The sequence below is a fragment of the Hevea brasiliensis genome, chromosome 8 (assembly GCF_030052815.1).
Source record: "Hevea brasiliensis isolate MT/VB/25A 57/8 chromosome 8, ASM3005281v1, whole genome shotgun sequence".
In the NCBI taxonomy this organism is placed as follows: Eukaryota; Viridiplantae; Streptophyta; class Magnoliopsida; order Malpighiales; family Euphorbiaceae; genus Hevea; species Hevea brasiliensis.
Genome location: NC_079500.1, coordinates 1,466,110 through 1,475,720, shown reverse-complemented (window position 1 = coordinate 1,475,720; position 9,611 = coordinate 1,466,110). Strand labels below are relative to the sequence as shown.

Here is a 9,611-nt window from a genome sequence, read left to right as displayed (position 1 = left end):
TAATTTCACACAGATCATTTCAAATTAAATGAAAGTATAAAATTTTTTCTAAAGAAAATTAACAATTTGACTCAAAATGATTGCAATCTAAAATTGGTTTGAATAAAGTATGAAGTCTTTTCTATATAGATCAAGAGTTGAATCAATATGATTTGAGAAAAAAAAAAACTGCACAATCCATCTCACATTAATGTCCCGAATCCAAAACAACTTAAACCCCTTGGCAGCTTTTCTTGATAATCAGAATTTTTATTAATACAATTATCCAAAAATGACTTAGCACGTGAACATTCAACTAGATTCCCAGTCATCAGACCACCCCTCTTGTACTCATCCTCAGATGTAGCATACCAAGTGAAAAAAAAATCTAGAGATGCAACAGAACTCCAAACTCATGACTAACCATGCTTACCAAAGTGTGGGCCAAATTATAGACCATGTTTTAAAGTGGGATAATTAATTAAATAGGTACCGAAGTGTATGCTAAGCTAAGATATTGAATTATTAATGTACAAGTTTCGTATAATCCTTGATTAATTAATATACGTAATGATGATTGGTTGTGAGGGGAAATAGCAGAGTTACTGTCAAAGGTTACTTTTGTTGGACAACTTGAAATCATCCAGGGTTATACTTGAAGGTTCAGTATAATTTCTTTAGAATAATTTCTTAGCAAATTGGAACAATTTCCCGCTTTGCATGAACTCTATATAAAGGGGGCATTTCCATAAGCGAAAACCATAAGCACTTCAAACCATAATAGCATCAATTATGACTATGGCTACTAAACACTCTCCTCTATTAAGGATTCTCATCTTGCTAAGCTTGGTGGCTGTTACAATGGCAGATGATGATGATGACAGTGTTATCCCATCAAACTTTAGCCGTGGTTATTTTCCAGACGGCTTCATTTTCGGGTCATCTACTTCTTCTTATCAGGTATAAATCTTCTTCAATGATGACCTATTCCCTGTTCGGATAGAGTGGAATATGCACAAATTTGTTTACGCTTGCAACATTCATATATATATGTTAATTAATTTATTGATTGGCCTATTCAGATTGAAGGCGAAGCACTCAAAGATGGAAGAGGACCCAGTGTATGGGACATATTTACCCATGAGACTCCAGGTCTATACATATGAGTGTGTGTTGCCCATTTATGCGATTATTAACTTGATATATACTACATGGAAAACACTCGACCACTAGCAAAATATTAATTATTTCTATATATGAAACCTTGCAGAGAGGATATTGGATGGCAGCAATGGAGATGTAGCAGATGATTTCTATAACATCTTCAGAGTATAATTGTCAACTTTTTTTTTTCCCCTCAAAATCCTTGTTTTCTATTAAACACTAAATTAAGTAAGCATGATCCGTGAAACAAATATTGCAGCAAGATATTAAAAGAATGAAGCAAATGAGTTTAGATGCCTTTAGATTCTCCATTTCATGGTCCAGAATAGTACCTAGTACGTACTTCCAACTATCAGAGTTTGAATCTCTCTACATATTTTGTTGGCTTGATGTGAAATTTTGCTACATTACAAATTTGTAATTTTTTTTTTTCTTTTTTTAATTTTTTAACATTCAGGTGGAAGGGTATGGGAGGGAGTGAATCAGCAAGGAATTGACTTTTACAACAATGTTATCAACGAAATTATAGCAAATGGTGATGGTTATCTATTTTCTACTTTAAAGATTCAAAATAGCAAATAAAAATTCCCTTCTCTCAACATTTAAAGAAATATGTTGAGAATAGTAACAATAAATGGCAACTTTCCTATTACAACAACACAATTAATCCCTTGCCTATCTTCTTTTAACCCCTTAATGATGCTACAACACTACACAAACTTCTAACTTATTCTATTGCAAAATCAGATATGAAGCCTTTTGTAACTATGTTCCATTGGACTACTCCTCAGGCGCTAGAGGATAAGTATGGTGGCTTTTTAAGTCCCAATATTGTGTAAGTGTATATAACTCTATCTCATACTTTTGAAATATCAATAGTCCAATTAATACATTCTTATTAGTTTTTTTGAACAATAATATATTCTCATATATAGCACATTACAATTAATAAAGCATCTTATTAAATAATTATGTAAAATAGGAATGATTTTCGTGATTATGCGGATCTTCTTTTTGAAAAATTTGGTAATCGAGTGAAGCATTGGATGACTTTAAATGAACCATGGACTGTTGCTGGATTTGGCTATGATGATGGCATCCATGCCCCTGGAAGATGCTCACCTTGGGTGAATTATCAATGCCCTGCTGGAAACTCATCCACGGAACCTTATATAGTTGCCCATAATTTACTCCTTTCTCATGCTGCAGCTGTACAAGTATATAGAGAAAAATACCAGGCATGTAAAACACACACCCACAAACATATTACATTGATTTGATCTTTTTATTTCTCAAATAGAAATATATGTGGATTTGAGATTCTTAATTAACTTACTGATTTGTAGGGAGAACAAAATGGCACAATTGGGATAACACTCTTTACCTTCTGGTATGAACCTATCTCCAATAAAGCTGAAGATATGGAAGCATCCCAAACCGCCCTTGATTTTATGTTTGGATTGTGAGTCTTCATTCTAAATTAAGCTAGAAAATAAGACTTTATTATATGTATAAGTCTTCAATTAATGTACAAGATTTTTGTCATACTCTTCAGGTTTATGCAACCTATAACAAATGGTTCGTACCCATGGCGTGTGCAAAAGCTAGTTGGAGATAGATTGCCAAATATCACTGCCAATGAATCTCAATTGCTTAATGGATCATATGATTTTGTTGGGTTGCAATACTACTCTGCATATTATGCAAAAGCAAACGCTTCTCTCGATCCATATTATGTTAGATACAAAACTGATAGCCATGTTAATGTAACTGGTAAGTTAATACATATATATTGACAAATTTTTTTCTTAAAAGAAAAAAAAGAGCTTAATTGATAACACGATAATTTCATTTTCTTTTTAATTACAGCTTTTGATGAGAATGGTACAGCCATTGGTCCAAAGGTAAGTATACAAGAAAATGAATTGATTTGATAAAAATATAACAAAAAGAATTATACATTTTTTAATAATATCACTGACGTAAATCAAAATATACAGGCTTACTCACCATGGTTTTACATTTACCCGGAAGGCATTCGATATCTTTTAAACTACACTAAAGTTACATATAATAATCCAGTAATTTACGTTACTGAAAATGGTAAGTTGTTGATACCTTTACCATGTCGGAATGCTAGCTTGTTAATTAATAAATATTAAGTATATTTTGGTGTTTCTCTAATAATTTTATACGTGAAATTCAGGGGTTGATGAGTACAATAACCGAAGCCAAACTCCAAAGGAAGCGGCCAACGATCCGTTCAGGATAAATTATTATAAAAAACATATGTGGAATGCGCTTAGATCCATTAAGTGAGTCCAATCTCCAATATTTAATTGTATAAAAATATTTGTATAATCCTAAATTAATTAGACTAATGGTTATTGATTTTGGCAGGGAGTACAATGTTAATGTCAAAGGTTACTTTGCATGGTCATTTTTAGACAACTTCGAATGGAATATTGGTTATACTGCGAGGTTTGGTTTGCACTATGTAGACTACAATCATAGCTGCACAAGATACGCCAAGCATTCAGCTAAATGGTTCTGCCGATTCCTAAACAATTCGGGAAGCGATCCGGAAAGCGATCCTTGTCCACTTCTTCCATACAATGGATCAACTGATCTTCCTCAAAAGCTGGGAGATACAAATAGAGGTGCACTGCTGCTGAATTCTAGCTAGTGACCTTGTGTTGTAATAAAATTTGTGATTATCCAATGTAATTCCCTATGGGAATTTCATCTCCTGTGTGCTTTTGATGTGATAATAAGCTATCTAATGCATAATGTACTGGTATTGTGCCTTTGAATAAAAATAATTTGTGTTACTTTAGTCAAGATGTGTATAAAGTTGATTCGAATAGCATCTTATTACTGTACCTTCATAAATTCTCAACATGAGAAGAAAAAACAGAACATGAGAAAATATTGTGAAGAAAATGAAGTGTTCATATCATTGTTTAGCTCAATTGTACTGGAATCATCTCCAATACTATGAGGTCTCAAGTTTAAGTCCAAGTAAGAGCCATTTGTACCCCAAAAAAAAATTCTTAATATGAGAAAATAATTTATTCCATAAGCACACAGCTCACAAAATAGAGGAAAAAAAAAGGATATTCGACTCTAATGTCGACGTTTACATTCTCTTAGAACTTTTTAAACCTAAATTCCAATAGGTTTAGCCAAGTCTCACTCTGGTGCAACAAGCAAAATTTACAACATATTGCAGCACAAAGACAATCAAAACACAGTAACAAAATCTTCACTGCGATTTAACCCCTACTTGGCCAACGTATCGGCGATAGAGTTAGCTTACCAAAGAATATGACTAACATAAATAGGGGCAAGAATACTCACACACTCGCTAATAAAATTAATTGGTGATGCAAATTGCCAAGGAGCAGATTATGGGTGCAAAACCCAGGAAGATGCAATCTTAAGAGTCTGATTCTATATAAATAGAGTGACCAAAGCTACATAAATCAGGCATGGTTACAGATAATGTAACGCCCTCACCATAGGTAATCCGTATATTTTACTGTTTCGACAACCAATGTCTGTTCGGACAGTCAAAATGTCTGAAACTACGCTTAGACTATAGTGAGGAGGTATAAATTGATGAAATAAATGTTAAGAAATTATAGAAAAAATTTTAAGAAAATAAAATAATAAAAATAAACCGCTATGCACCATGAAGGGCATTTTGATCATTTCACCCCCAGAGGTGAATTTTGACTTAAATGTCAAATTTAAAATTTTGACAAATAAAATAATTAACATAAAATATTTTTGTGAATTTGAATTAGGGAAATGAGGAGAGAAAGAAGAAGAAAAGCAAAGAAAAGAAAGGAAAAGAAAAGAAAAATGGATTATGAAAAATTAAAAAAATTTAAAGTACACAAATAAAATATATATATATACCATAAGATGACAAAACCCACCAACCTTTTCTCCCCATCTTTTTCTTTTTTCTCCATTGCGCCGCCACCCCTGGTCCTCATTTCCTCCATTCATATTCAAGCTTCCAAGCTTGATTTCTCAAGCTTAATCCACCCAAAACCTATAGCCCACTTCACAAAAAATACTCCCCACACCCTAAGGAAGCTATAAATACCAAAAAGAAGCAAAGAAAGTGAAGTTTAACAAGTTACAAAAAAAGGTTATTACTCAAAACTTTTAATCTCTTCTTTAAGCATGAAAATCATGCCAAATCAAGTGAAGATTTACATGAAATTAAAAAGAAAAATTTGGGCAAAAAACCCTTGAATTCGGCAGCCTAGAGGAACCATGAAAATGATGGATTTTGTTTTAGTTAGGGAAGTTAATTAACAAGGTATTATATGTGGGAATTGATTTCATGGTTATATATGTGAATTTGATGTTTGAAATTAGGGTTGTACACTTGAAAGTGGGGATTTTGTGACATTTTTGAATTTCACCTAATTGTGTTGAGATTGATGATAATAGATGTGACATGTATGCTTATTTGGAGTTTGGAGAAGGAGGAGATTGAATTTTGGGAGTATCAAATTTTCTGCAGGTTGGGACTCAATGAGTCTAGTGTGTTTGTTGAACCCTAACTGACAATGTGTGACTCCAATTGGTATGAGGCCAATTGCAGGTGTTTTGGGACATCGAAACCTTCATTTTTCAAGAAGAAACCCTGCCCAAATTCTGTTAAAATCATGACCAATTCTCTGCCCAAACTTGGATAACCAAACACTGTGTTCATTTGGTAATAACTCTCTCTATACTGGTCCAAATGACCTAAAATTTCATCAATGGAAAGCTTAGACATAGGGCTACACTTTTTATGAAGACCACTTAACCCAGTTTTGCCTTTAACTAATTCAAATTATTAGCACAAGTTGGGTCACTAAAACTGCCAACCCAGAAAATGACCAAATGAACAGTACGTGTTCATTTGGTCATAACTCTCTCTATACTGGTCCAAATAACCTAAAATTTTATCAATGGAAAGCTTAGACATAGGGATACACTTTTTATGAGGACCACTTGACCCAGTTTTGCCTTTAACCAATTTAAATTGTTAGCACAAGTTGGGTCACTAAAGCTGCCAACCCAGAAAATGACCAAATGAATAGTACATATTCATTTAGTCATAACTCTCTCTATACTGGTCCAAATGACCTAAAATTTCATAAATGGAAAGCTTAGACATAGGGCTACACTTTTCATGAAGACCACTTGACCCAGTTTTACCTTTAACCAAATCAAATTATTAGCACAAGTTGAGTCACTAAAATTGCCAACCCAGAAATTTGTCCAAAATACTGTTCTTTTGGTATTTTGACCATAACTTGAGTTCTATAACCCCAAATTTAGTGATTCAAAACTGAAATTCAAGTTTAAACATAGAGGAGCAATTGTTATGAAGGAAGTGTGACTAAATAGACATCCTAACCTAGTCAAATTCCTAGATAAAGATAACACATCAACATGAACCTAAAGAAAGGTTCATGGGAAAATGCTATATATGATAATTAAAATACTCATAAGAAAAATTAAATATTAAAAATGATATGAATATGTAAATTGGGACTAATGTCCTATTAATATGAAATTAATGGTACCAATGAATAGTACTAGAAAATAGTAACAGTGAATAGTGCTAAATTAATTAAAAATGTTTAATTGCCTATAGTATACCTAGATTTATTTATTTAGTTTGGATAAATTGGTATACTAATTAGGGACTACAGATAGCAGTACTGCCTACTGTGAAAATCATAAACTGACAATATATGTCTGGTATGATTATTCTACAGGCTATATGCCTACTTACTGGCCATTGTGCCTACTTTATTTCTGGCTTTACAAGCCTAACAACGGGTCTCGTGCCCGACAGCTGGCCTCGTGCCTGACAGACGTATACTGGATATACATATGGCTGTCTAACCAATATACACCCGAGCATCCAGCTTTTATAATTTGTTATAGATTTCTTGGGCACTGATAAAAATTAATTAAGACTTAAAATATAATAAGTAATCATAAAAGATCTCGATAATGTTAATTGTTTCCAAAGAGCAATAAAAATATAAAAGACCCAGAAATTATGAGTTGCAGATATTATTTGAAATGTTAAATTATTGTTATTATAAATTATGCACCACTAAGTGTTATGCTTAGCGCGTTGGTTTTCCATCGCATAGGTACTGGAGATCAGTCCAGAAGACAACACCGATGAGTGCAATCGACAGAGCTTTGACCAGATCTGCCATTGTCCAGAGTCACCTCACCGGTCTTTTGTATTTTGGTAGGGCCCATGTATAGACTAGTATTTTGGTTTATTATGTTTAGTCATGATGTAATTACTAGTTTATGATGTATTTCATTTTGGACTTGAAATTAAACTTAAGATTGAAATGAAAACTTGTAATTTATTATCTATAAATTTTCATATAAATGCAATAGATGATACTTCCTTTTGAGATCTCATAAATAGTTGTGAATGATATGATAAAAGAGAATATGATATGGAAATATGTGAGATGACTATGAATATGTTAACAGATGATAGTGGAACCCGCCAGATGCTAATAAAACAGGGGAGACTCTGTCAAGGTCTCCACAGAAATAAGTCAAAAAAAAAATTCTACTCATAAATTACCTGACTTAAATGACATTAAAATTTACAATAGACATGACAAGACAAGATAGGGTGCTCCGGCACCGAATGTGGCACTTCTTGCTCGGCTATACAGTAGACGGGTGAGGGGCATGACATTTAGTGGTATTAGAGCAGAGGTTTAGGCAGTCCTAGACCTAAATAGTTAGAAATAAATAGAGTGCATCATATGCATGGGCCTTTAAATAGAGTCGAGGTGACACTAATGCAGATCTATTCTTTGTCTGTTTTATAGGATCAATGGCATCTGATCCTTCAGAGCACAGACCTCCAGGACCGATAGAGGAGAAAGTAGAGAGTCACACACCTGCTCCTAGTCGGGGGAGAAGTGTAACACCCTCCCGGTAACCACTCCGTACATCCTACTGTTCCGGTGACCGGTGTCGGTCCGGACAGCTAGAACGTTCGGAAAAATAATTAAACTAAAGTCAGGAACCATAATTAACCCAAATATTAATAAGAAACACTTAGTAAAAATTTTAGAAATAAAATACAATCAAGTAAAACGAGCCGGTGCCCAAGCGATGGGTAACCGGAGGGAAGTTGCGGTTCTCGCAACTAGGAGCCCTAAACCCAGGGGAAAAATTATAAAATAATTTTTGGGACTCCAGAGAAGGGTAATTGAGGTTCCCATGGCATTAGAATGCCAAGAAAATACCTAGAAAAATTTTTCAATCGGTATAGACGATTTTGACCCGTTAAGCCAAACGGAGGGCATTTTGGTCATTTCGCCTTCCGAGGTGATTTTTGGCCGACTTGCCCAGTTGATTAAATAATTAATATGACATAAAATATGAATAAACATTACTAGAAATCAAATTGAAAATGAGTAGTGGAGGAAAGGAAAGAAAATGAAGAAAAAGATCAATTATGGCATCATGGTGATGTCATTAAGGGAGTTTGGACCAATCACACTTAAGCCATTGTTTGACTAACTATTAAAAGAGATTAAAGAAGACCAAAATAACACCAATTGCAGCAGCTACCTCCCTCCCCAAAGACCAGCCGAAATTGCCCTAGACACCTCCATGAAAATTTTTCAATCAAGCTCAATCTCTCCCTTTCTTACACCACTAAACCCTAACCCCTTTCATTAAACCTTGACCATATCACTTGGAGAACCTCTTGGCAGCCAACAAGAGGAAGGAAATTGGAGTTTAGGGCTTTGGAAAATCTGCCACTCAAGGTTAGTGCTACAAATTTCATTCTTCTTCTTTTAATTTTAGTTAGAACATCATTTGAGCTAAGAGATTTTAAGGAAATTAAAGTAAATTGCATGTGTTAAGTGCACTTTCAATTTTTGGCAGCCCTATTGGAGATTGAGTTTGATTGTTTAACAAACTTAGAAGTGGTTGGAAATCATGGTTAAGGTATTAAAATGCATGAAGATTGAACTAAGTATGTTAGACAAGGTTTATGAGTAAATTTAGTTGAATATTAGGGTTTGGGAAGGTGACATTGTGACTTAGCTTTGGAAATGGTTAGAGGACTTTTTAATGGTCAATTAGTGACCATTTTAGGTAGGTTGACCCTAATTAGAACTGAAAAATGGGATGGTAAAGTGAAAGTATAAACTGCCCTATGGATACAAAGATAGGACTGAAATTTGATCCTTTGCACTGCCATAACTTGGGCTGTGCTTGTCCAATTGATGTTTGGCCAATTGGACATGAAACTAGGCTTATAATGGCACATTTCTGAAGAAACCATGCCCAAAAGACCAAAGAAAAAGGGTCAAAACTCAGCCACAATCCGGAACCCTGAAACTGCCTCTGCAGAATTTGACCAAATGAACAGTAACTGTTCATTTGGC

The 9,611-nt window shown here is 34.1% G+C and overlaps 1 protein-coding gene across 1 annotated transcript; it reads left to right on the top strand.

Moving 5' to 3' along the window:
• Nucleotides 1–730: 730 nt before the first annotated feature.
• Nucleotides 731–3,984, top strand: LOC110638824 (beta-glucosidase 12). Its single transcript, XM_021789515.2, has 13 exons — nt 731–939; nt 1,062–1,131; nt 1,250–1,308; nt 1,403–1,478; nt 1,601–1,678; nt 1,891–1,978; nt 2,126–2,381; nt 2,490–2,605; nt 2,699–2,916; nt 3,013–3,047; nt 3,144–3,246; nt 3,350–3,458; nt 3,544–3,984. Exons 1-13 carry the CDS (start codon nt 772–774, stop codon nt 3,827–3,829), a joined length of 1,662 nt encoding a protein of 553 aa, XP_021645207.2. The 5' UTR covers nt 731–771; the 3' UTR covers nt 3,830–3,984.
• The last annotated feature ends 5,627 nt before the right edge of the window (nt 3,985–9,611 follow it).

What these genes read in the sequence shown, in the direction of transcription:
- LOC110638824 (XM_021789515.2), top strand. Translation starts at nt 772, where the DNA reads ATGACTATGGCTACTAAACACTCTCCTCTATTAAGGATTCTCATCTTG. An exon ending in ATGGTCCAGAATAGTACCTA is followed by an intron (nt 1,479 to 1,600) that starts GTACGTACTTCC and finishes TTTAACATTCAG; the next exon opens with GTGGAAGGGTATGGGAGGGA. An exon ending in CAACGAAATTATAGCAAATG is followed by an intron (nt 1,679 to 1,890) that starts GTGATGGTTATC and finishes TTGCAAAATCAG; the next exon opens with ATATGAAGCCTTTTGTAACT.